General features: G+C 38.6%; 1 protein-coding gene and 2 long non-coding RNA genes across 11 annotated transcripts in view; 1 reads left to right on the top strand and 2 right to left on the bottom strand.

The window, feature by feature from the left end:
- Positions 1 to 1047: 1047 nt before the first annotated feature.
- Positions 1048 to 3876, bottom strand: LOC122835782. Its single transcript, XR_006371357.1, has 3 exons — positions 3788 to 3876; positions 3490 to 3564; positions 1048 to 2199 (listed from the first exon to the last, which is right to left on the bottom strand). It is a non-coding gene; the product is annotated as an uncharacterized LOC122835782 (long non-coding RNA).
- A 3749-nt stretch (positions 3877 to 7625) lies between these two features.
- Positions 7626 to 27014, top strand: part of rgs19 (regulator of G protein signaling 19) — a 28142-nt gene continuing 8753 nt past the window's right edge. Inside the window, exons 1-2 of one of the 9 annotated variants that reach the window (XM_044125042.1) lie at positions 7695 to 7866; positions 16525 to 16635. In XM_044125042.1, the coding sequence (XP_043980977.1) occupies positions 16621 to 16635 (15 nt within the window). In that variant the 5' untranslated portion in view covers positions 7695 to 7866; positions 16525 to 16620. Of the gene's footprint in view, positions 7867 to 7897; positions 8024 to 13389; positions 13648 to 16524; positions 16636 to 27014 lie in introns of those variants that run through there. The other 8 variants (XM_044125059.1, XM_044125068.1, XM_044125051.1 and 5 more) reach the window with 8 other exon arrangements.
- Positions 12489 to 13500, bottom strand: LOC122835770. Its single transcript, XR_006371355.1, has 3 exons — positions 13407 to 13500; positions 12905 to 13319; positions 12489 to 12749 (listed from the first exon to the last, which is right to left on the bottom strand). It is a non-coding gene; the product is annotated as an uncharacterized LOC122835770 (long non-coding RNA).

The following is a 27014-nucleotide window of genomic DNA, read 5'->3' as shown; positions in this document are numbered from 1 at the left end:
TCACATGTCTCCCGCACTCTTCAAAAACACAGAAATTATCTTTTCATTTAGCCAGAATGAAAAGCTGAGAATCAGAAACCAAGTTAAGAATCAGCTCACAGTAAGTGAAAGAAGACGTGTAAATATTGTTCAGCACAACTAACAAACATTTTCAATTAAAAACCTCGACTGCATGGTGGCATTTGGGGTAACTGGGTGAAAAAGTGACAACAAGAGTAAAATATGGACAACAAATGAACATTTAAGCAAATCAAGGCAAATTTATTTGTACAAACAATTCAAAGAGCTTTACAGAAAAATAAAGAGTAAGAGTTTAAAAACAGAGGTTAAAAACAAAGGCATAAAATAAACAAGATAAAACAAATGACATACAATGTAGCAAGCCATTTATCAAATTTACAAAACATAAATGTCCTATTTTATGCAATAGTACAATGTAAAATCATTTATCCGCTCTTCAAACTGAGAAAAAAAGTTTTGGATAAGACAAGAAACCATGTGAGAGTTCGTAAATGTTTCATCTGTTTGGCCCAAAGACGCTTTGTGCAATCCGGCACCCGTTGTGTGCAAAGCGTCTAAGAGCTTATCTGCTTCTCTGAGGAGATTCTACAAGATAAAGCATATAGAGGATTTCATCTGTGTCTGTTCTGCAAAGCTGCGGTCCAAGAGGCTTAGAGTATGCTTTACACATCATTCTGCTTCATCATGTACAGGAAAGGCAAATTAAAAATTGTGCATGTTCTTAATTTTATTTGCATATGAAGTCTGTGCATCTTTCTCCATGAACAGATCCATCAATCTGTCATGAACATTTTTTGCTTTAATGGAGATGATCATCCTGTAATGGTTCTAGTCTGAATGTATTTTTGTATTTTTCTGATTGTTTTGAGTGTTTTTGATGTGCAGAAGAAGAACGCTTGTTGACCTTTGTGCCTGTGGGGCTCAGCACTGCCCCCTGTCAGTGCAGCATAATAATTTCATGCTTTTCAGACTTGGATATGTCACACATATTTATTTAATATATTAAACAAATGTCAAAATCCTCAGAACAGCATCAAACACAAAGAATTGTTTGAAGTTTATTTTTTCTGATAGCCAAAAATGTGGTAAACCCAAACCTACGAGCCAGTTAACTTAGCTCATCGGTGGGAACTCCAGACTCTGGACATGCTGAACCACTTCTACTGCTGGTAAGACACTGACTGCTCATAGGTACCTCACACAACCACTGCAAATGCAAAATGCACTATTCTGCTCCATACAGAAGTGCTACCCATTCTCTATGCAGAACAGGGAGCATTTTCCACAGAGAATGCTGAGTTTTCAAAATATTTTCAATTATTCAAAGTCAATTTAGAGAAAATGTAGAGAATCAATGTCAGTGAAATCGACTTTAATTCAAAGTTAATTTAATCTTGTAGCATTGAATCAAAACAAAGTGACTACTAAAGGCAATTTACATAAAAACAAAGTGGGAAAAACAAAAACTGATTTAATTTGAGCCACAATCATAGTTGCATTCAATACAGTAACAGATGGGCTCCACTTTAATCCAATCCAACTACGACTGAAACCAGTTTGTTAAACGGTGCTTCTCTAATTAAACCAGCAAACTACAACAAATCTTACAGTCCTCCTTCAGGCGATTTGACACAACAAGGAGTCTCGTTAAAAAGATTCTGTGATGCATCTGAAGCTAACAGGAAAAATCTGTTTTTCCAAAGGAGGATAATATTTATTTCACAATTTTTCACATTTTCACTTTTCTCATTAGTATGTTTTGTTTTTGCCCATCAAAAGAGTATTGCAAAACTTTGAAGTGGAAGGAAATGATTCAGTGTTTTCTGATTTTTTATAATAAAAAATGTGATCAACCTCTTCCTGTCAACACTTTGTAGAAACATCCTTCACTGCAGCTACAGCTGCAGGGTCTTCCTCAGTCAAAATCTCTCAGGCTCATTAAAAATAGACGTAGAGGAACTCTGAACATCAATCTTTGTGGCTTTAACACAGATTCTCAACTGCATTAGGTTTACACTGGATGCACTTTGATCCAAACTGTTTTTTGTAGATCTGGTTGACTTTAAAAACGTTTATTTCTGCCCCAGTCTGAAGTCTTTTGCTCCATCTAACTGGTCTTGTCCCATCGGCATTCAGCTCCATCCATTTTCTCATCAACTTTGACCAGCTTCCATGTCCCTGTGGAGGAGAATATAATAGTATTATTAGGTTATATATTTTTATTTGTCATTATTTGCACAAATCAATTTTCACTTTATTTTTACATGTGGGATTTTTTATCAAAAACGCCTTGTTTGATTGATCATGATTGATTTGAAAAAACAATCGAAACAGTCAAACGAGAAAAAAGTAAAGTGATTTTTATTTGTAACTTACATTATGTTCTGTTGGTTTTTTCCACAAAATGATAATAAAAGTGTTTTATTTGGAAGTTTGTAATGTCAGAAAATGTGTAAAGGTTTTCACGCAGAAAGAGTACAGAGCATAGGAAAGTAAAAAATAAAAAATGTTCCTAAGGACCCAATCTTTATTTTATGGAGGACATTTTTCATTCTAAAATTACAGCTAAACACGGAGATATTTGCTGTTTTCCATGACGGCAGCAGGTGATGCTTTGCTGCTACGATGTTTTCACTACCAGTGACTCCTGAATTGGGTTTTTCTCAGTGATTAATCGCTCCAGGCTCCCCCTTAAACAATGACTCACAATTTTGACAAATTACAGATCAAAGGTAAGACAAACACTTATTTGAAGCGATGATAGTACACACCTCTAGCTGTCCAGATTTATCTTGTTTAATCACTTTTCTTTTTTCTCACCAGCTGCTCTGTTTTTCTTTCTTTCAGCCAGATCTTTGTGGATCTCTTTCTGCCACTACCCTACATGCAGTGGCTTTTCTGTGTTAAGACTCTCTGTTCTCTGTTAACCTCCACACCCAGCAATGTGTTGGGATGTGCATTTATTACCACGAGGTGTAGCTGGCAGCATCTACCTGCTGCTGGGCCTGAATACGTGGCTGATGAGCGTGCTGAGACCAACACTTACACTCAGCGCTGCAGAAACCAAAGTCCAGCCATTATACAGGGCTACAAATAAAGATGGATTCACCTGCCCTCATTGAATGCTAAAGATTTCAGGAAGGTTTGAAACTGAGATATTTAACGTCCAGATGATCTGGTTTGTAGATCATCTAACACAATAGCTGCATTTCTAATTGTGCAATTTGACATTTTGAAAATAAATTTGCGTAACTGAAACATATCAATTTTGATAAAAGGTTTTGGCCTTAGAGATGAGGTGGTTGGCTTTTTTTGGCTGTATCAAAATAGGTTTATTTCACAAAACTGTAATGGAAACACTTTCTTCACATCACAGTAGTCAAATGACCAACAACTGGATGTTACTACTGGGACAGGAGTCTTAGTTCAGCTTCTTCTGTGTTAATAATTTCTCTCTCTGCTTTCTACCTGCCACAGCTGTACCACTTTTCCTCTGATTACTCCATTTCCATCTCTGTCTCCGAATGGCCCAGCAGTTCAGACCTAAATCAAAGTGGGAATCAGTTTTCAGACAAGAAAAAAAGGCATTCACAGAAACTCTGCAACCGATCTGTCTAAACATTAAGGTGTTTCTACTGAATGGGAAAGTATGGCTCAAATCTTACTGTTAAAATAAAAGACTTTTGAAAACCATTTATCTTTTTCCTTCCTTTTCACAGTTATATGCTAGCTTGTCTGTCACACAAAATTTAAATAAAACACCTACTTGTATTGATATTTGTAGGAAAGTCAAAAGGAATATGAGGTCAAGAAAATATGAGCAGCAGTGACAGATAGTGATATGCAAGTTTGTGCTTTTTGGTGTTGATTGCAATCAGTGCATGTGGTGGTATAATTCTTAGTCATGCGTGGGTGTGTGTTTGTGCTTCCTCTTTTGCAAATATGGGCGGAGGTTTCACTTCCTCCTCGGCCTGACAACATCCTCACGCCTGTGGTGAGAGGCAAGAGAAGAGAAGAAATTGACATTAACCAAACGTCAATTTCAACTTCTGAATTCATATTTTACTACTGACGAGCATGACTTCAAAAACATGAGAAACTGAAGCCGGTAGTGTGACAGTTACAAACCAGCAGTCACTTGACAGGATGTTTTATTTCAACAAATCTTCTCAAACATCTGATGATACAGAGACTCTTTCATTTGGGTTTGTTTTCATCAAAGATGAATCTTCCTTCTGCATGAAAAATTCAATTCGGCCCACTTGATGCTTTTATTTCTAATCTTGCGCAAATCTGCAAATGTTTTCTCAAAAACAGTTTTCTTGCTGCTTTTGATGAATCGGTTCATTTGTGCGTAAGAGAGGAATTAAGCACAGCCGTGAAGATCAACCGGTCTCATCCAGTTTTGAGTCCTGACTCCCCCACCGCATCTAATCTGCCTATCCAGGCTGCAGTCAGGTGGCAATTCCAACAGAGGGAAACTGAATCACAGTGATCTTTAGACAAACCAATGAGACTTTCTTAATGCAACAGAGGGAGCAAATTAGAAAAAGCAAATTAGAAAAAGCAAACAGCATGGGCATATATGTGTTGCCTTTTGACGAGAAATCAGAACTTGGGTGTAGAGGATGCAAATGAATCCTGATTGCATCTGTTGGTCAATATCTCCTTCAAAAATGGACAATTTGCACACCGTCAGTGCAGTGTGTCAACATGCAGCTTTAGTGCCCCCCAGTGGTGCCTCAGGGGAAAACACAGGGCATTCGACAAGTAGTAGCTTCAGTCCAGTAAGACGTTAACACAGAAAATAAAAAAAATTTTGCAGAAAAAGTGTGAAGTCTTCACAAATAATCACGTTATCTTTGATTATTTTCTGTCCTCTAGAGAACCCCATACTTTTTTTGTTGTTGCACTTTAGGAGATATTCTGGGTAATCTTTCTAAACTATCCATATGTAAAGTAAAGATCATTTTTAGGAACAAAAATGTACTTGATAGCTGAGAGCACACCTGTGTCAGAGGAGATTTGTGCCACTAGATGTGACTCAGACTTATATCACGGTTCAAAGGTCAATCTGATAAGAGTCTGTGGCTGAAATAAAAATGGCCAGCCTGAACAGTCTGAGTCAGGCTGCATTAGAAAAACAGCTGCAAGTTATTACAGCCAAATGCTTCCTATGTGACAAAGTTTCTGTTTCTTTCTGACCAAAACCTCTGCAGGCAGATTCAAGGACCTCACAGAAACTTCTCAGAAATGTGATTCATTGAAAACATTATGCATGTGCAAGATTTTAGCAAACAAAGTTATCTACACTTTCACATAAAGAAGCTGACTTGATTCTGACTGCTAACTAACATGAAAAGATTTTATAATTCATAAGGTGAGACTTTGTGAACATAAACCATAACGTAACCTAACTTATGGTATGTAATATCAGCTGTTAAGACAGAAAAACCGATCAAATTGGTCCTTGTTCTGTTTTAAAATATGCTTTAATCTGTGTGACTGTTTGCTCTTGTCTTCCTCTTTATTTCTCTCCGTGGTATGTGGTGCCCCCTACTGTTTCAATGCATCCCTGCACATCATTTTCAGCCTAAAACCTAAAGAAAAAAACCATGCAATTCTTAATCTGTAATACTAAAGTGGTGTTTATAAATGTAATTTTATTTCACACTTAATATAAAAACTAAGCAAAGATTTGTAAGACATAAACAGCATCTTCCTCTTCCAGAGATTCCAGCTGCATCAAGAGAGAGACGTAAATTTTCTGCTGCAGATTCGGTCAGAAGGAAGCAACATTTCATGCATCCATTACTCCTTTTATATCATTTGGTGTTGTAGTAACATGTCAAATTATCTTCCTTCAGTCAACGCTCTTTTGGAAATGATAATTGTTGTGCTTGTTGTAGATGTAAAGATCATTGTAATGTTGCAAATCCAGGAAGGAATATGAGGATCAGACTGGCCTCAGATGAAGTCTCTGAATAATCTCACTGAGAACAGGAGGCGGGACAGAAAGGACAAAATCAATTCCATGAAGCCGCGAGACGGACGGACGGAAAAGGTGTATGACACACTGGTTCTAGTTTGTAATTAATATGACAGGACTGTCTTCCAAAGGAATATGTGAAAGTGTGAAGAAATTAAATTACAGAGTACTATTGTCTCATTAGCACAATATTTTATTAGTTTCAGAAGTATTTTAATGTAAAAAAAAAAATATTACAAGTATTTGTGCATTCAACATGTTTCTTCTTAATATCTTTCAAAGGAATATGTTTGTGTGTTTATCTCCATATGACAGGTTAGGTATCACTGGGCTATAAAAGGCTTTCTAAAGTAAAATTAAATCATATTTTAGGTACTTCACACAAAGCCTGTAGAAAATGTTGCATTTCCAGCATTTAGAAACAACAGGACATGATGAACTGATAGCTTTTATAATACTTTACATCGTTCTACACTAGTAAGCAATTATTTGTCAAGACCAACATATATAAAATGTGCAAAGTGTATATCTGCAAAAATGTCTGTGAAACAACATTTTGTCACAGTTAAAATGAGATAGACTTTGTATAAAAGCAAGTCAAATGTCATTTCATGAAGAAAGTGACAAATCTAGACAAAACCCAATAGAGGATCTGAGAGTAGCTTCTCACCCAAATAAGCCAAATAAATTAAGGCACAACAACACATGCTATTAGTATTCATGCTTTGATGCTTTCAAAGCTAAATTAATTAATGTCACTGCATGAATGTAAATGCTGAAACTTGTAAATGCTGCTGCTATCTTACCATCTGCCTCTTGAAAAGGATATCAGTGAGGTTTTATCTTTTTAAATAAAGATTATTAAAGCATTCACTTTCAAATTCGACCTGATGTCAGGCTGTGTTTCAGACTCTGTGGGGTTATGAGCTCAACTGTGGAAACCGCTGCAACAACAAGGAGAGTTCTAACGGCAAGTGTCTGCAGCCAATTGTAAAACACGGTAGTGGCTCTGTCATGGTAGGGGGTTGCATTCGATCATACCATGCCATGGATGGTGCTCCTTGATTGGCTGCTTTTTAAATGCCAGCCTGTACCATGCCGAGCAGCGTAGTGTTATAATATTCCAGCTTCTCAAGCAGCATTATCTTCTTAATATAAAGATATGCCTTAAGAATAAAAAAAAAAATGAATAGGCCATTTTCTACACATATTTGGTGTTTCCTCCCACAGCACAATGCACTGAAAACATAACAACTTAAAAAAGTACAAATGCTTGTATGTATACAAGGATTTGTAATAAAAATAGAGCACATTTCTGTGTTTTGCAAGTAAATATGCTTTTGTGAAGCAAAGATTTACTTATTAAAACTTTTTTTAGATAAGTTTTGAAAAGATAAATTATGTCTACAGAGCTTATGAGGGAAATACGGATCTAGAAAACACGCTTAAAGTAGCTTTACTAAAGAAAACCCCGGGTCCCCTGCTTGGAAGGACGTATGGCTCGGCGCATGCGCTCTGCCGCCCGTGTCCACCAGGGCGGTGATCTCGTTCCCTCTCTCGCACACTCACTCTCCGCGGGTGTCTCTCTATCGCACTCTCTCTCTGGGAAAAACCCGAGCAGGAGGAGAGCAGCAGCAGGGGGAGGAGGAGGAGGTCTCCTTCTTCTTCCGATTCAGCGACTGAGTCAGGCTATTTGAAATAAATAAATAAATAAATAAAATTAATTAAATAATAAAATAACCGCACCAAACCTGGTGGTACGGGGCGGCTGAGGAAGAAAAAAAAAAAACCTCACGCGGATGTGTCTCCGAAAGCGCAGCGGATACCGCCCTCCGGACCTGATTAATGCCAAGATTGTGAGTATCTGCTCGGCTCGTGGAACGGGCTGGAACACGGGAAGTGGGGTGGAGGAGTGGAAGAGTGGAAGGGGGCGCTGGTGCCAGTTGAACCTGGCCGCTCTGAGGGCTCCGCGGCGGGGCTTCTCGCTCGTCGCTGCGCGGTGGAAAGGGAAAGGTCGGTCTCCTTGATTCCTTTCCTCTCCTCTCCCCTACCCTCATTCCCCCCAACCCGCTACGTCCTTTCCTCCCTCTCTCACCTCCTCGCTTTCTGCAGTAGTTAGTCTGCGGGGGTAAAGATGAAGTGAAAGAGGCGACAGAAGTCTCTCTCTTCGGCCTTTTCCGCCTCATTTAAACGCTTTTCTTAATGACACTTGACTCCAGGACTCCAGCGGGGGCGGTTCAGTCTCGCACCTCTTCTTTGACGGCTTTTATTTCTGTATCATGTAACACGAGGAGCTCATTAGGAAAAAGCACCAGTGGCACTTTGGTTCTCCATCAGTTTTATGACATTCTGTCACTTGTCATGTCTTGTCGATTAGTTTCTGAGAAACATTAGAAAACTATAGATCAACCTCTCTGCTTTAAAGTTACTGTCATGCGCTCTAACTAAATTTGTGTACCAGTTTTCATTCATTTTAATGAACTTTCAAAAGGTTTTGCGTGTAACAATAAGACGTTAAGTGTAAAAAAAAGAGAGAGAGAAATGTCAATGGATGAGTTAATTGTTGCACCATAAAGTGAGCCTTTTTCCTGTCCTCAGGAGACATTAGTATGTATTGTAGGTGACCGGCTCATAAAAGGACAGTGTGTACACGTGTGGCTGCCACCTGGGTGCATTTGTTGCTTTTTGTCTCTATAACATCCTCCTGAAGAAGAATGTGCATTCATTTTTCTTTTTTTCTGTTTTACTTTCTCTGCAATGTTTCAGATCATCAAACAAAATGTGTCATTAGACAAACATATTCTTAGTAAATAGGTTTTCATTTGATGATGTAAGAGGAGATCTGGCTATGTGAAAACATTTGAGGGTGTTTTCAAATTGCAATATTTGTTGCATTTTCAGTTGGTGTGGTCCACTTTCCCACTACACTGTCAAATGAACCAAATCCTTTAAAAAAAAAACCCTCGCCTGTAAAAGGACAAGGGGGGTCCTGTGATGGTGGCGCTGCACCAAGAACCACTGAAGGAAACTGACGAACACACTCGGCACAGGTTCCTTCTTCAGGAAGTGTAAATAAAAACAAAGTGGTGTAATATTTTCTCTTTTTGTCTTCGGTAAAAGACCACAAGCCATTTCTTCCGCTAGCGCAACTTCCATGTTGATTTTGGTTGTATTTACCCAGAATGCCATTTGCTGTGGGCCGCTTCCTGCTATTGGTGCTATCTCCAGTCTGGTTGGCGTTCACATATGCATTCGCATCAGAATTCACTTCAACTGAACCGAGACCTCGGTTTGTAGGCCGACCAGAGTTTGCTTTTTTGGTCCATATCAGAATTCAGTTGTGCATTCACAGCTCCCTAAAGGAGCCAGGCTTTCTGAATAGACAAACTAGGTTTGGATTAAAGTGTACTAAACAGAAAATTAACCAAATTTATGTCAGGCTTAGTTCAATTTCACCAGCCACACCAACATTCGGTTACTGCCAGACCTGTAGATTCAAAAAAGCACTAAAATTATTACGTTTATGACGACATTAAAGGTCTCGTAAAGCAACACATCATGCCTCGATCTAAAAATATTGAAGAACGGATGAGAAACAAAGTTGTTTATCCATTGGTTTTGAAAGGATCATAAAGGTCCAGGAAGCCACTGTGGAGAAAACACTGAACGGTGGTGAATGTTCCCAGGAATGACCAGCCAACCTAATTTACTCCAAAAGTGCGCCGACTCACCCAGGAGGTGCTAAAGGAACCCAGAGCAACATCCAAAACCCTACAGACTTCACTCCTTTAGGTTTGTGTTCATGATTCAGAGCTAAGAAAAGACTTTCTGAAACTGGTATCCATGAGACAGATGTAAGGCGACACATTGCGGCTCAAAAAGAACACAAAGGTGTACTGTAGATTTAAAAATCCTACATAAATGATCTGCAAGACTTTTGAGGAAATATTCTGTGGACTGACCAGACAAATGTAAGGTTTTTTATCCCATATCGTCTGGCATACCATCCTATCCGGGGAGTGACTTTTTCACAATATGGTGGGTCCTACAACCAGTCTAGACTTGGTTAGACTTTAAAACTGGCTTTGATAAAGTTTCTTTCCAATCGGTCAATGAGTCAGTTTACCCCTTGCTAATTTGCAGATGTATTTTCTACCTATGCATTCCCATTTCATACCTGTTCAAGCAAATATTAAGTGATCACAACATTTTTTAACAGAGGATATGAGAGTCTAACAGTGACTGTAGTCTAGAGCAGTGTTTCCCAACCCTGGTCCTCAAGGCACACTGTCCTACATGTTTTAGAGGTTTCCCTGCTTTAATGTGCCTGATTCAACCTGTTAATCAGTCATCAATTGAAATCAGCTGCACCGAAGCAAGGAAATACCTAAAACATGCAGGGCAGTGTGCCTTGAGGACCAGGGGTTGAAGATGTCATGCAATCATTTGAATCAGCTGTTCTGGTATAGAGGCACATCTAAAACATGCAGGCAGGGGGGCCCTGAGGACTGGAATTGGGAAACACTGGTCTAGAGTAAAACATGGTGGTCCGTTCTGGGTGTGGAGCTACACTTCACCTTGAGGCTTTGGGAACGCAGTAAAGATGTAAGGCGCTATGAAAGCAGAATTACGTACTGTTGGATTTGGACTGACCGTTTGGACTACGTGCGTCCTTCTCCAACCTCAAAGAGCCGTTTTAGCTCCACAGTTGGATTAATGGCTAAATTAACTCTTCAGCTTTTCATTGACTTCTGCTGCGGCCTGGTAATAAACCCTTCATTTGATTCAGTTTTGCTGAGCCAGGGTAACATCTAAAACATTCTCGACCCTGACTCTTGTTGACTGCAGTTGGCCGGCGTTAATGTAGAAGGAATTTTAATGGCCACTTCTTTTTTTTTAGGACTGACAATGAACCAAAATTACACTGAAAATGCAGTAGAAGCACATCTAACCTTTTTATAACTACATACTTGAACCACTGCACATCAGTTTGTTTATCTTTGTTGATCTTTAATTAAAAATTATAATAAAGATGTATAAAAATGTTAATATCTCACATGTAATTTTACTTACTAGTCTACTCTTGTCTAATATTTGCTTAAAGCGTTGTATTTAACATAATTTTCATTAATCTGTCTTCTTGAGAAGAATTGAGAACTAATAACATTGAAATATCTCAACGTCGCCCCCTGCTGATAGATGTTGCTTTTACACTTCCTTAAGCAATGAGCAGAGCAAAGGTTTCTATGCAAAGTTTTCAGAAGTGCAATAGTCACTCATAAGTCATAACCAGAGGTATGATGCGTTGTGTTTACCCCAACCCTAAATGTGTTCCAGTTGGAAGTTGGGAAAGTCAGTAGGACATGCAAATTTTTGTGCCAATTTATGAGCTTCTATCAAACATTGTAACAGCATGTTCACTGATAGATGTTGTGCAGGACTGTATGTGTGTTGGATTTAAGTTCATACGCAGTTTTTCCAGCAGCTGTCACTACACTTTATTCCTGCGGCAGCCATATTGAATTTTTAGGTGGAGGTTGGTGAGAGCCTCCGTAGTTTAAATGCAGTCAAGCTCTGCAGATGCTGTGAGGTTTCTGTTTGCATTTACAAATAGAATTGATAAAAGTGGAACTTTACAAATGCAATATTACATGTTTATAATCCCTTCATCTATTTGTAGTTCAGTATTAGTGAAAAATGTTGTACTTTCAGATGTTTTTCATGCAGCAAATCGAAAATATTCAAAAAGAAACTTGGAAAACTCAAATACTTGCTGCTTAGCAGACTATTGGTTTCTACTTGTAATCACCTCTCATTGTCCTTGGTGCTGATTGGCCACAAACAGCAGAGATAAGGAAGACCATAGTTTTTATAGTATAGTAGATCGTTTCCACTGTGCACATTAATGGATATTTAGGTATGTTTAGGTATGTTTGGTGTTCTAGCTGTTAAATTTGGCAGTTTTGAACCTTTTTAATCTCAAGTATTTGCAGGTTTTATGTATTTGTTAACCAGGAATCCACTGTAGTCGTATTCTCTGCATTTACAATATTTATCCATACATATGCCACATTTATTATCAGCTTCCTGCATCGTCTAAATATGTACAACGTTTCCTAAAGAAGTTATTGAACATGTTCTTTTTCTACTAGGAGAAGTTTTTAGAACTACAACGTTTCCTGGTTGCAACAGATTACAGGTCAGAAAGTTGACCTGGTCTCTGTGCATTTTCTTAGAGAAAACTAAACCCACAGGTTCAGTCACACACCATGCTATTTTTGTGTTTGTGGCTAATTGTGGGAACTTCAATATCCTCTAAAGCATGTTAATGCCCAAACTGACAAAACACTTGGAATAAATCATCTCCAGGAATTTGTAGGATTCTTGTTTTAAGCCTATTTAAAACCATATAAGGTTAAAACCTTTAATTGGTTTCTTCTCAGCAGGAAGAGACAGAAAGCAGAAACGAACGTGCTGTTGTTAAAATATGTTTAATCTGAGCAAATAAATCAGATTTTACATATGAACTAATCAAAGACAATTAATAAAGCAATTCTAGGCGTGTTTGGGTGAACAAGGAGAGGAATTTTGGGTTAAAGAACAGAGGAAGACCTGACAGAGTGAGTTGGAAGTACATCTCTTTCAGATTGGTGGGTGTGTGCAGGAGGAACTCCTGGCTATCAAATGTCAGCAGCCATGTCCCTTTATCCTCAGAAATCCGTGTTTCTCCGGCCCCTTCCTGTGGCGGAGTCAGATTACAAACACAGTCCAAAAACTGAGTGAATTATTAAAAAGTAAAATGAAATTTGTTTGCAAATGTAAACGTTAGGGTTTTTAGTCACTTTGACTTTTTCAGAACAAAATAGGTTGAATTTATTACTATTATTAAAGTACCTCTATGTCATTCTGTGGTGCATATCTTCAGTGACTTCAGGAAGACTCTAGAAGTATTTTTCTTTTTGTTCTTGCCAGTTGGTTCACACTTCCTCTTCCTGGCTCTTTCTTCATTTTGTCTGTTACCTACTTCCTCTTTCTCAACTTGGTCATCTCCTTCCCTCTTCATCTCTTTCTTGCATTCTTCTCCTGACTTGCAGTTCTTATTGGTCCTAATGTTTCTGTCTGCTTGTTAGTAGTAATGCTCAAAACTGTTCAAAACTCTCAAACCAGCACTGACCTTGAACTTCAAAGGTTTCTCGGTTTCTCTCCTAACCATTCAAAGTCTCAATCAGTAGATCTACAGCCGGGGTCTCAAACTCCAGTCCTGAAGGCCCGCTGTCCTGCAACTTTTAGATGTGCCTCTGCGCCACACCTGAATTAAATAATTATGTCATTAAGGCTCTGGAGAACTGATCTACACAGGGAGGTAATTAAGCCATTTTATTCCAGTGTTTTGTACCTGCGGCACATCTAGGAACTGCAGGACAGCGGCTGGAGGACTGGAGTTTGACACCTGTGATCCAGTCGTCAAGAGCTTCTGTCTGCAACTTTTAGATGCATCTTTACTCCAACAGACCAGGATCAGCTCTGAACAGACCTGCTAACGAGCCATTGATTCGATTCAGGTGTGTTGGAGCAGGGAAGCGTCCATCCTCTCCAGGACTGGACTTGAGCACCCCTGATCTACAGGCTTCTTCGAGGTAGAATTTTATTTTAGATATTTTCACTCCTGTAAGTGAAATTATTTACAAAAGTCCTTAATGTGCAGCAAGTGACCAAAATAAGAAGCACCAGGCCTGTAGTCAGCAGTTCCTAAGAGTGAAGTCTTTACCATAAAAACAAATGAAAGATTGGACACAGGAGGAGAAATTGTGTTATTGTTTGTAAGTCACTGTTAAAAAAAAAAAAAAAAAAAGCCTAGAGATGCATTTTATATCATGCTTCTGCTAAATTTGTGTTATTTGAAGACAGCAGAGATTCAGTGGCCAATTACTGGACTGAAAATGAATGAAGTGGTCAAAGTCCAAAGAAAAACTTTGAGAAGTTTCAATCAACGTCACTTTAAAGGACATTGAGAAAGTCGGACTCTTTGGAGGCGAGATTGAGAATCCAAACCTTCACGTTTAGTCTTACTGAGAAATGTAACAAACATTAACCATAAAGAAAAAGCTGAAATACCTTTGAACAATGCTTCTTGTCATGTGATTGGTCGGTTCTTGCTAAGCAGCCAATCCAGGAGTGTCATTAATTTTCCTTCCAGCTGATTGGTTATACCCACAACAGCAGGAAGGAAAGCCCTGGATGTTAGTTTCTGTGGCAGATTTTCACTGTATTAATTGATTTTACAATATATTTGGTGCTTGAACTACTAATCTAGGCACTTGTGCATATTTTTGGAGGGAGTCTGAAGTTTGTGGTTCCTAACCGCTGCGGATCCTGGGGTCCACTGTATCAGTTTGAATTATTTTATTAATATTTATGCATGTTGCTCCACAGAAAATTGGTCAATTCTTACTCGTTTACAGTCTGATTGTACTAAAACATAATTGGCAGTCGGCGTACTACATTTAGATTTCACTCCTGTTTTTTTTTTTTTTTTTATCCCCAAATTTAGCTGCATTTGAGGACCTTTTTTCTTTCTTTCTTTCTTTTTTTTTTTTTTTAAAGCAAAACTATAAATCCTTCAATTTGTCAGGAACTTGGCATCTTTAATTCCAGCATTGGATCTATGATGATTAACTTTTGAAACTTAATGCTTAAAATTTACCTAGCAGTGTTAATTTTTTTGCATATATTTTGGGGATTTGTAAATTTTGTAAGCTGTAAATTTGAACAGCTTGAGATGTTTTTATCATTTGTCTGTTGCTGTTAATACAACTCTGCGCTCTCAGGGACAAGGTGTCATGGGAACGTTATTTGGTGTTCTCTAAAATTGTGTTTTTGGAGAAACGTCTTTTTCTGTGAGTCTGAAACAGAAGCAGAGGGCGATCAGGTCTGCTGTAGGATCCGTAATCTTAGTTCACACAAAGATTTTCTGCTTTTCTCTTTCCCACACCTTGTGTGTGTCAGTCATTGTCTCCTTTAGTTTTAGTTTCTATTCTGAACATAATTGTTTTTTTAGATGTCACATAATATTTAGTTGTTTAATCTTTTCTTGCCCAAGCAGCAGTTAAGAAAACATGAGCGCAAACTCCTCCACCCGGTATTCAGAACCAGGTGAAAGGCACTGAGGTCACTCAGGAAAAGTTTTTAAAAAGTCCTGAATTTACCAGAACAATTAAAAATGTCTTGCAGTAAATCTCAGCTCAGGAAATCTGCTTTGACAGCCTTTCTTTTTCTCTAAATAACTTCTTAGCATCATTAGCTTTCTGTATTCAAGCTAATTGGCTTGATGAGCAACAGCCTTGCTACTAATCTCTGTCTCATGGTTTCAATGTGAGATTATAAAGCTGAACTATCTCTACTAGGAGATTTCTAAAGGGCAGCTGCTTTCAAACTCCAGCTTTTAAACTGCTTTATTGAAGAAAAAAAAAACTTCTCCAATTCATGACCAAAATGATTTTGAATCATGCATATTTGATGGACACATTGTGTGTGTGTGTGTGTGTGTGTGTGTGCTCACCATAAACTGATTAATGACCATATACACGTTTCTTTTTTCTTTGGCAAAATTCCTGATTTGTGAGCCTCGGTTTAGAGAAATAAACTGGAACTTCATGTTAAAAATTCTTAAAAGTTGAAGATTAGCCCCGAACATTAAATCCACTATGGATTATGGTTTGGATTCCCGGACCTGGACCACTTACTGCATGCCTTCCCTTCCTTTGTCTACCCTGTCCAACTACTACTGATGAAGGCCACTAGTGACAAAATACTGCTCATAAAAACAAAATTCCTTAATGTCTCTTTCTTTTTAACAGAATAATTAGAAATGTGCAAAGACACAAGAATTGCTGCTACATTTTCACCAAATGGTATTTATAAACATGCAATACAGATCCCACATTTTTATTAGCAAAAAAAGATTTTCTTGTTTTTAGACTTAGCAAAAGTGGAATGCAAACACAATACCTGATGGAAAAATAATATTTTTAGAAATGTCAGAAAAACTGAGGACAGGTTTGGGATTTATAGGAGAGTCATGACTTTTTTCTTTTTTAAACCAAAAGTTTTCCATAACTTAAATGAAATCTTATTGCGATTAATTGACCACATTTGAGTTGGGACACACATTCACTGTGGCCTTTTTCTTCTCTTCCTTTGTTTCTGTGTGTGTGTGTGTGTGTGTGTGTGTGCGTGTGCGTGTGTGTGTGTGCTGTTGCTGGTGGACACCCATGTTCTTATAATTGGGGTTCTGGTGCATGTTGTGGCTGCTACAACTGTTGCTGTGTGTGTGTGTGTGTGCTCCTTTGTGTGTGGAATCTTTGTTTTATGGTCTTTTTGTTGTTGTTGTTGTACGATACATTTGCATCGTGTGTTTGGCAATTTTGTGCGAATGCATGTCTGTGGACTCATATGTGTGTGTGTGTTCGTGCTTATGCGTGTGTGTGTCTGCGTGTGTGTGTGTGTTTGTAAAGGAGAGGTCCGAGGAAGAAGGGGGGATGACATGCATGTGTCCAGCCTGCTAACATCCCTGACGACTCGCACGCTAACAGACTGCCCACCCTCACGGCATGGCGGATGTACTGGTAAATCTACTGCACCTCTTCCTTTTCTTGCTCCTGTTTTCTTCAAATGACTTGATTTAATGTGTGAAATCTCAATTAAATTTCAACAAAAAGGTTTGCATGTGTACTGTCTATACATTCTCTCTCTTTTTCTAATTGCTGCTTTTTAAATGATATCCATCACTGAAAGTGTTTCTATTGCAGTTTTACGCAACATCTATTTCAATATGGCCGAAAATCAAATCATGCTTGTACAAAAACTAGTTGTTTTTTTTTTTGGAATGTTTCCATTAAATATTTATAAAATCAATTTGTGCAACTCTAATTAATAGAATTGCACAAATTGGTTAATGGTTAATAGAAACGTACCCACTGACGCGGCGCCACACTTGCAGGGATTTGTGCTCAGTGAAGTTGGGTGTATATGGCAAGCCATAAGTGTCTATAATAGTTTCATGTGTGAATTGACATATTGTGCTGCTCTACCAGAGTGTAATAAATCCTAAATAAATTACCCTGCATCACCAGACATTAAGTAAATGCTGTAGGTTTCTTGTAAAGCGCCACCTAGTGTCTACACTGTGACACCAGTTGGATCACTGTTTAACAAGACATTAAATTTGATGATGTGAATTTTAACTTCATGCTCATTTAGAAGGAAGTCTCAGTGAAGTTGCAGATTCCACAGTTTGTTTGACTATTAACTTGTAAAACAACTTTTTTGCACAGTTTTAGCATGTTATTTGCAAATACTTGAGTCATTTGCAGTTGAGTCACTTTTGTCAGCTGGTTCCTTTTCTTTACACTCAGAAAAGTGTCAGTCAGTGATTTAGAAGAATATTTAACAGTTTAATTTATCAGCTTCAAATACCCACGCCTGCCTGCCAGCATCTTAAGCAATAAAGATGTGGACAGTGGGGTGGCCTTTTAAGACAATCGATCATTTCTAGTTTTGGAGGCGTTAACTTGTTCACATGAAACCTAACACCCGGTCATGTTTGTGGAAAAGCTTTCAAACATGTTCCATGGATTCCAGAGTTTTCTTTAGCGTGAAGATAAGGCAGGTTATAAATTATTCTGTGGTTGTGAAAGGAACATTAACAAGTCTAGTCTAGAAGTTCAGATGGAGCTGGAATGTAAACGTTGACTTTTTTTTTTTTTTTTTTTTTTTTTTTTTTTACTGATTTGCTTTTATTGATGCAAACGAAGCTTAGCTCAGCCCACATGGTGCCGGCTGCTGGGGTGTGTGAGGGTGTGTGTGGGTGTTTCTGTGGACACCCAGTCTGATTCATCAAGTTTCGTGAAGAAACCAAGAAGCCCTGTGTGTCACAACGCCTCTGACTGTTTCCTGCCTCGGTGTCTTCATCCCTCCCCGTCTTTTCCTGTTGCTCCGGGCCGCCTCGCGTCTCTTCCTTCTCTGCTGGAGGGTGAGGCATGTCGTCGCACAGAATCAGCACCGGGGAAAGAGCAGACATCACAAAAAGAGACATCTGTTCACTCTGTCATTCAGTAAACCCTCGCTGGTCCAGGCTTGAATCGTCTCTCTGGTGAGCTTTACCGCTGAAGTTTTTCTATCTGCAGATAGAGTTGGTGCGCTGATGGACCGAAAATTGTGCCACCAGGATGGAATTAATGGTATTAATATTATTAATAATATTGTGATATACTTTGAAATTATATCATTATTAATATTTAAATTGGAGAATGTTCATTAATCCTTGCAGCTTCTCATTTAAGGCTGATGCATGAAACACATTAACATGTTCCATCAGATTCTCTCTGCTTGGTTCTGCATCGTTCAGTTGGGTCACAGCTTTTCCAAGGTAGCTGAATTGGTTTTTTGTTTTGTTTTTTTTTAAATCTCATATGTTGTCCTTGACAAACATTGTGTGATTTTAATGTTAAAGTTGATCGTTCCATCCAGGAAATGACCCTCAGATTGTGAAACTTTAACTTCCTATGACCAAATGGCATCTTTTGGCTCCGACAGCAACTTGTTTGAAAAGCTCCTGTTAAAGCTGGACACTTTTTTTTTTATTTATTTTTTGCCGAAGAGCTTGTTTTGGTCTGACTTGTCGGTAGCTGTAGTCTGGAGGGACTGTGTGCATGTTGCCTCACGTTAACAGATTATAAGTTTCTCACATGTGAGACGCTGCATATTAATTGTGTGCATTTAGTTCTTAAACAGACTTCTCCTTATAAGGGCTCGAATTGAATGTGGAGGGTGATTTGGTTTGTGGTGAAAAACATGAAGTGTGTCACCTCTATGCAGTGCTAATCTGGATTTATGGAGCCACTTACTCCGCGTCTGCTTCACTGTGTGACTGTTGGAAAGTGGAAAAGCAAGGTGGTCTGTGGGACGTTTTCAGTGAAAAATGAGGATAGATCAAGCAGAAAAGCAGCTCAGCGTGTGTGTGTGTGTGTGTGTGTGTGTTTTAATGGGACTTTAGCAGAGCTCTATCACAGCCCAACATGTCAGGGCAGGAGGTTGGAGAAGTTCACTTCCTTCAACTATTTGTTCCTCTTTGCTGCACTGCATTTGGCTGTGACTCCCTGAAACGTGCGCTCTTTGGAAAAACAACAAAAACTGAAATTCTGACTGAACCAGAATAGGATGATCCCAGGCAGCAGCTGTCGGTTACTTTAAATGGCTTTGATGTCGAGACAGCAACAGCCTCACTGGTAATTAACAATCAATTATCCCAAATAGCATAACAATAATGAGAAGTGATCTGCACATAAAACAGTATTCATTACCTTAAATTGATTCAGGTTTTTCATAGATATTGAAAATGTTTTTCTGCAATTTATTTTGAAAGGTTATAAGTTTGCTAAGAAACAGTTATCCCAACTGCAGCCTGAAAACTGGCCAAGTCCTGGTGATGGAAGCTTCAATTCTCATCATAGCCATTTAGTATTGATTAGTTATGATTAATAATAGTTTTTTCTTTAAAAAGAAAATAAAATATTCATAATCTCTTGTTGTCATTTAGGAGAATCCAGACAGCTTTTATGAGCAGAACAACGGTTTAGAAACCCAAATGAGACCAGCTTACCGTTATGAGAAAGATGCAGGATTTTGGTTAAAATAACAACTGTATGTAAATAGTTGTCCTATATTTACTATATTAGGTGAGTCTAGCAGACTCTGTGCATCACCTAATATAGGTGATGCACACTTTTTGCTTCTGTCTGAAGCAAAAAGTGCAACACCTTAACTTAGGATTCATTGTTAAGCTAAAACTGTGAAGGTAAGAAATTAAATACTACTGATGTAATGAAACTCTGTGTTTTCTTGAATAAGTAGACTGAATGTTTTCACCTGGTTTGTGGCTGCAGGTTCACTTGGTTTTCCTGGTGTGAAAAGAAACCAAACCTCTGGAAAAAGTTACAAGATAGTAAACTTGTTAACTGATTTGAACCAAAATAAATGATTAAGGTGTGAAAACAGTTATTTTACAGTAGTTTATATAAATAAAGGAATGGATTTTGATGAATTTGATCAATTTCAGTTCTACGTTTTTTTACTTCATGTCCATTGATAATTGTAAACAGTATTCCAGGACTCTTCTGTGGACAGATTTGTTTTTCTTGTTTTGGGGCGTATCAAAAGTCTGACATCAAAGTGCAGCTTGAGAAGCTGAAATACTTGATGTCAGTGCGACAGGAGGAATATTTGGTGTTTGAACTGTTAAAGAAAGCAGTTTGAAGCATTTCTGAGCTCAAGTATTTGTGGATACCAGCTGTTTCTACTTCCATTTTAATAGGACATTAATAAAAACCTATGTGCTGTTAGCTTTTTTTTTTTTTTGCTTACTTGACACAATCATTTTTGCTTTGATTGAATGAGCATAAACTTTCTTGAGCTATGTGAATGTATTTTTACTGCTAACATAGTGGGTAATAATTGTGGGAAACTTTCATCATGTTTTCTTATTCTTTTTCCAACATTTAAAAAAAAAAACAGTCAAAGAAATCCCAATTTTCTCTTTCAACTCCTTCATTTGTCTTTTGATCTGTGATCGTGAGTCGTCACTCAGACACTCGGTGGACTGCTGGCGATCAGGTGGAGAGATTATAGATGCGTAATCTCAGATTAATACTGAAAATGAGTGCTTCGTTGCTTAAAGCCTGCTGTTAGCTGCAGCTGTGTGTGGAACGTGTGTGAGCTGGCGGACGGATGGACACGCTGTACCAAAAAAAGGCTCCGGCTGTCCGTCTCGCTCTTCATCTGAATTTCATATTGCTTTATTGGCTTGGTATGCGAGTCCATCTGTGCTGCCAAAGCATGGAGGTACAGGAGGCGTGCCAGTTCACCAACACTAAGGTGATTACTGCATAGCTTTCACCATTTGTTATTTGTTGTTTTCTAAACTAAATCAGATATTTTTGAAACTATATACCAGGTATGGCTTTCCCAGTAGACCACTTCTAAATGCTAAATTAGTTCACACCCAACTTTTCTTTTTTTTTTTCTTTCTTTTGTGGGCTCCAGTGTCCCTTATATGACAGGAGAGGGGGGAAGATGTACGGCAAATGTCAGTCGGGTCTGGGAATCGAACCAGCGGCGGCTGCGTCGAGGACTCTAGGCCTCCAAATGTGGGTTGCGCTGTCCCCTACGCCCCCACAGCACGGCCCTACCCAACTTTTAAATTAGTTCAGGGGGAGAAAATATCTGGAAACGTACAAGAGAAAGATGGAATATGGAGGAAGCATCAGTTCATGTTCTGGGACAAAGGTTCTTCTGTCGTAGTGTCATTGTTTGCCTTGCAGTCAAAATGGTTCCCATTAGGATTCGACTGTGTGTCATTCGCAAACAAATGTGGAATCCCATCAAAAAAAAAAAAAAGACAGACAAAATGAGGGTGCCCTCAGATTTTCCCATCAAGTCTATTTGTAGACACTATAAACGATGGTGTGCATCTCCTCCCTACGTAACACAATACAGAACATCCAGAAAGGATTCACAGCGCTTCACTTCTTCCACATTTTGTGGCGGTAGAGCTTTATCCCAAGCTGCATCGAATTAATCTCAAAATTCTACTCACAGATACCACAGTATGATAATGTGGAAAAAAGTGTTTTGCACACATTTGGGGAAGGACACAGAAATATTTCTGCTGCTCCGACGGTGCCAATGAGCTCGGTGGCCTCAATCATTGGTAAAAGGAGGAAGTTTGGAACCAGTAGGAGTTTTTCTGGAGCCGGTCGACCATCTAAACCGAGCGGTCAGCGAGAAGAGGGAGACCAGGAACCCAACGCAGCAATTTACAAAAACATTCTGGATGAAAACGTTCTAGAGCATCAGGTCTGGGCCGACACTTCTGGCCATTCAGCCATTTGTTGAAGGTTCTTGGTAGATAATTGTCTACAGCAAAGCCTTGATCTAGAATCTGAAATCTTCTTAATCCCAACAGCAAAATTCCAGTTTTACATTTTACTCGTCAGTAATAACAAATACTTGATGCATTTCATTGCACTTTTAGCACAATAAAATAATTTGAAAATAAAAATAAAACCAGTTCCATAATGAGTAAGTGAGCATTATCTATACTCACTTATTCTACTGAAGGATTATATTATTTAAGTTTTGGTGAGATGCATTCAGTAAATTCCTGTGTTGGTTGGTAATAAATCATTCAGATTTTATTGTGTTGCTTAGATTTGCTGTATTGAGCAGCAAATTTTTCACTTAGTTTTTTTTTTTTTTTTGTTTACATTAAACTTTGAATTAACTTGAAATGCTTGTTTGCTAAATGAGGCCTCTGCTGGTAATTTTGCCACTTCAACCGAAACAGTTTTGTTGGTTTTATGCCTGACTTATTCCAGATATAAACTGTTTTTTCACTGTTCATATCAGTCATACATCAGTTCATTCCTGCAGCAGGATGTTTCACCACTTTTCCTCATACTTCACTTTTTAAAACATGACTGCTTACAAGACAGAGCTGCTCTTCTCTTCACTTATCGGTATTCTGTGCCTTTAATTAAGTCATTATCTGTCCTTTTAGTGACCTCTTGGTGCACATATGTAAATTATCTCCATCTAATTTAAATGTCAGCTCGTTTAATCAGATTAACACGGCAACCCAGAACCCTTTAAATACACTCGGTCTAAAAAGCCGCATGGAGTAAAAGAGGAAGTGATGCCTCTGATTACATTGGATTTAGTTTTTTCATTTTTCATCTCTGTTTTTGTTTCTCCATCATTTTCATCAGACATTTTTCACCCTTGTATCATCCATCTGGCATTTAAAACCTTCTAATCAGCGTTTCTCCAGTCGGTCACTTTCCAAGAGATAAATTTACCTACTTTTTGTACAGTCCTGCCCTCATTCTGCTTCACTCGCTGACTAAAACCCTCAGAGGCAGCAGCATGATATCTCTGTGTTACGTAAGATGAGGCGGGTGATAACTGAAGGTAAGGGAGTGCCCTATCTTTTCTCTGACATATCAGGTAAACGTTGTGTGTGTATGTACAAGACAGATTATGTTTGACTTTTATGCCTGTCTGTGTGTGTTTCTGCAGTGAGTAAACTCACACAGACGCTGCACCTGTCAGTAACTCCACCATTGGTCGTCTCCTTTTAAACAGAAACTAAAAAAGAAAGCTCTCACCTGTTTGTTTTGTGAAGTGTTGATCGTTGTACGGATCTTGCTTCCCCGTCTTTATTTGTCTTCACAATGACTGCAGCACAAACCTTTCGTTATCTACCTGTAGAAGGTGTACATATGAATCCAAATGTCCAGATGGGCTGAAGTGAATGTTAGTCCTTCATATTTTGAGACTTTGTGCTCTGATGTTGCTTTTGCCCAGATCACATAAACAGGGGTCTCCTAAAGGGCTGCAGTCCTGCAGCTTTTAGATGAGCCTCCGCTGCACCACCTGAATAGAATAATTAGGTCATTAAGGCTCCGGAGAACTGATGTACACCAGGAGGAGGTCATGAAGCCGTTTCATTCCAGTGTTTTGTTCCTTTGACAGCGACTGGAGGACTGGAGTTTGAGACCCCTGGCATTTATATTTGCCTACTTGCTGCAGTTGGAAGTCTTCAAATGAACAAACCTGCCATCATTAAACAACATATACCTAATGTTCTTCAGGTGATGGAAGACTGATTTTGTAATTATCTTTGTGTCTCTGAATGTTCAGGTCTGATCATCAGTTTCTGGCTGAAACTGTATGCTGACTCTTGATTGCTCCTCCTCTGTTTTTTTTTGTTTGTTTGTTTGTTTGTTTGTTTGTTTTTTTTACTGGTTGTAATCTGGGCTAGCAGGAGTATGTAGATACTCAGAGGTGCCCCAGGTTTGAACCATGTGGTACCCCACATGTGATTTCTCTTGGCTCCATTGAAAGTTAGATATTGGCTTGAAGAAATCAACGCATCACATCATGTTTTATCAGTTTTAAATGTAGTAACACCATGATTCGTCCATAGACTCACAGTGTTGATACAAACTGACCTAAAATAGAATCATTTTTCTTTGATTTAATGTTCAGACAGTGGAAAAATGCTACAGGTCTTTGCATACAATGTGTGAACATCTGGTTTCAAATGTACATGTTGATGTGAAATAACTTCATATCTGGGTTTCAGGAAACCCTGCCAGTCTAAACCAGCCAACACTTCCTGCCTGCCCACGCATCTTCTGACTCTTAAACCTCTGACCTTATTTTTAATGTAATTATTTCTAGAGCAGTAACTATACCTAAAACTCATAAGACAAAATGAGCCACAATATTGAGTTCAGGAGAACAAGATAAGACAAGATTTTACTTTAATGAAAACTGTTTCAATCAAATTCTTTCTCTATAAAAGCTTTTACTCTGCTTTTTTTAATATATTTTGCCACAAACTCAAACTGATCAACAAACCTTTTTATCTCTTCAGATGTTTGAGAGTATTTAAACTATGTGTAGTCAGCAGTACAACATTTCCCTGGTGCTATTGACAGAGGTCACTGTTGTTGTGTTGCTCAGTGTAACCTTAGATATTTACCCATCGGTTGTTTTCTACTTGCATGTTGCTTGTGTGTTGAAATCCAAAATTCTCCGAAAAGAATAATTTAAGTATAATTGAAACGTCTTCAATTACAACTTGAAGGAAGCCCAAGATCATAAGATAGCAGTCACCTGAAAGAGAAAAGTTTGTGAAGAGTTAACAGTTTGAGATCTTGTTACCACTAATTTAATGTGAAGGAGTTTCATTTTGGTGCCAGAGGCTTAAAAACCTGAAAGGTACCAACATCCCGACCAGACCGAAGGTTCCTGTGTTACTTTAACCTGGAGCGTCTTGGGAACTTTCAGGTCTTGTTCTTTCAAAAAGGAAAGACTGCACTTCCTTTTATATATTGTTGTTATTTCACTATTATTCACTTGTATCTAATATTGATGATTCTCTTTACTTAACCTATGATATCTGAAACCTTTTGTAGGTATCATGTACGTTTTCACAGTAACTCACACCAGCTGCTGCTGTGATTGGTTCTGGTTTACCTTCTGCAAACAGAGCAGAGTCTGCTGATAGGAACAAAAATGACATGGAAGTAAAAATCAGAGGCAGTTGCTTTGTCCTTATCTCATGTGTGTGGCAGAGGATGCACGTCTCTATCCTTACGTCCTGCAGTCTAACTTGAGATAAACTTTATCCTGTTTTGAACAAATAATTCAAATCTGAACAAATCCAAGTGAGTCCATATTCCAAAGTCCATCCATATGCATTAGGATCTGTGTGTGTTTGTATGTGTGATCACAGCTCAATCACATGATGCATCACATTGCCTAGTCTGTTTCCATACCCACTCTTTCACTTCCTCTGTCTAACATCATGTTGCTCTTTCTCCCATTTCTTTCTCCAGTCCTCTGTTTGTAAAATCTCCTGGTTTTTTTGTTTTGTTCCTCTTTTAGACTCCGGTCCTGTTGCCAACATCTCCTCCTTTACCTGTCTCTGTGTTGCCCTCACTCTTTACTTATCACTGTATCTTTCCCCTGCCAGTCACTAGTGCTCGAGTTGAAAATGAGGGAAACAAACATACAATTGTTCATGGTGATATTATTTTAGTGCTGTTTTGGTTTAAAGTTATCGTAGATTAGCAGCTTTGCATTGTTTCAGACCTTTTAAAGGAGGTTAAATTGAAAAGAAATGCCCTGAAGTCATTCAGTTATACTTCCAATCTTTCATCTTCTTTATCTTCCTTGGTTCACATTTTAATTATTATATTTAGGCTTATTTAAATCTTGTTCTGGATAATTTTTTGGGCATTGTATTACACATTCTTTGTTTTTTAATTTTTACTGAGCTCCTGTGTTTTTTCTCCAAAGCAAGGCTTTCTAAACTTTTCTTTGCTCAAACAGCATTAGCTTCTGGGCAGGGATTCCTTTGGAAACCCACAGATAACGGTACAAACTGCAAAGAAACAAATTTTTAGAATGTTTTTTTTTTTTTTTTTTTTTTTACTCATGATTCATAATTATATATTACATTCAGCGTACTGCTACCTCATGTCTTCTGATTTTATCTGGGCATGAGTTGGGTTTGTTGTGTGCTTCACTGACTGCTGGACGGATCTTTTGGTCTTTACTGTGTTTCCACTGTAAAAGCGTCTCACACAACCGTCCCGTACAGCCGTTCTTGGGCTTCCTTCAATTGTCGGCCAATGGGACGACGGTACGGTTAAGGCGGAGCTACTGGCGTCACACAACACAGTCCATTGATATGGGGACAGGAAAATTTAACTGTTTGCTGCAATCACAAGACTTGCTAGTCACATTTGTCATTGCACTGGTATGACGCAACATTACCGTTTAGGTTTAACCCTACTGGATGTGGAAATGCTCTCCTGAATCCTCCTGCAGTACCGCTCAGTGGAGTTTAGTGAAATTAAATATAACCTGTCTGACAGATCTCCCCAATAACTAGAACAGAAAAATGGTTCTAGTTATTGCAAAAAAAAAAAAAAAAAATTGTAAGGAGCTAATACTTATCTGAGCACGACCTGAAAGAAAAGCCATGCTTCGCTCCATCATTCACCAGATTGTCATGGGGGTTCCCCAGGTTTCCCAGCTCAGAGAAGAAATGTGCTCCCTCCCTTTGTACAGGGGGGGAGTCTGTTGAAACTGTGGCCTCTGACTCTCATCCTGACTTAGACTTTACAGAGAACTGCAATAATGACACTGAAGATCAGGGCTTGAACAGAATCATGTCGTCTGCAAACAAACGAGCCAAAGAAAATAAAGTGGAGGTTTCCTAATGAGACTCTGTTCACACCTCCCCCCAAGAGATCCTGACCATAAAACCACAAGTAGTCACTGATATGCCATTTCTTGTTGCAAAAGCAGCTCAATGGGGTCATGGCAGGGTGATAACTGACAGAAAAGGACAGGAAAGACTGATTTATGT

Source organism: Gambusia affinis, linkage group LG01 (genome assembly GCF_019740435.1).
Source record: "Gambusia affinis linkage group LG01, SWU_Gaff_1.0, whole genome shotgun sequence".
Taxonomy (NCBI): Eukaryota; Metazoa; Chordata; class Actinopteri; order Cyprinodontiformes; family Poeciliidae; genus Gambusia; species Gambusia affinis.
The sequence above is the reverse complement of the archived record's forward strand: the minus strand, read 5'-3'. Positions and strand labels throughout refer to the sequence as shown.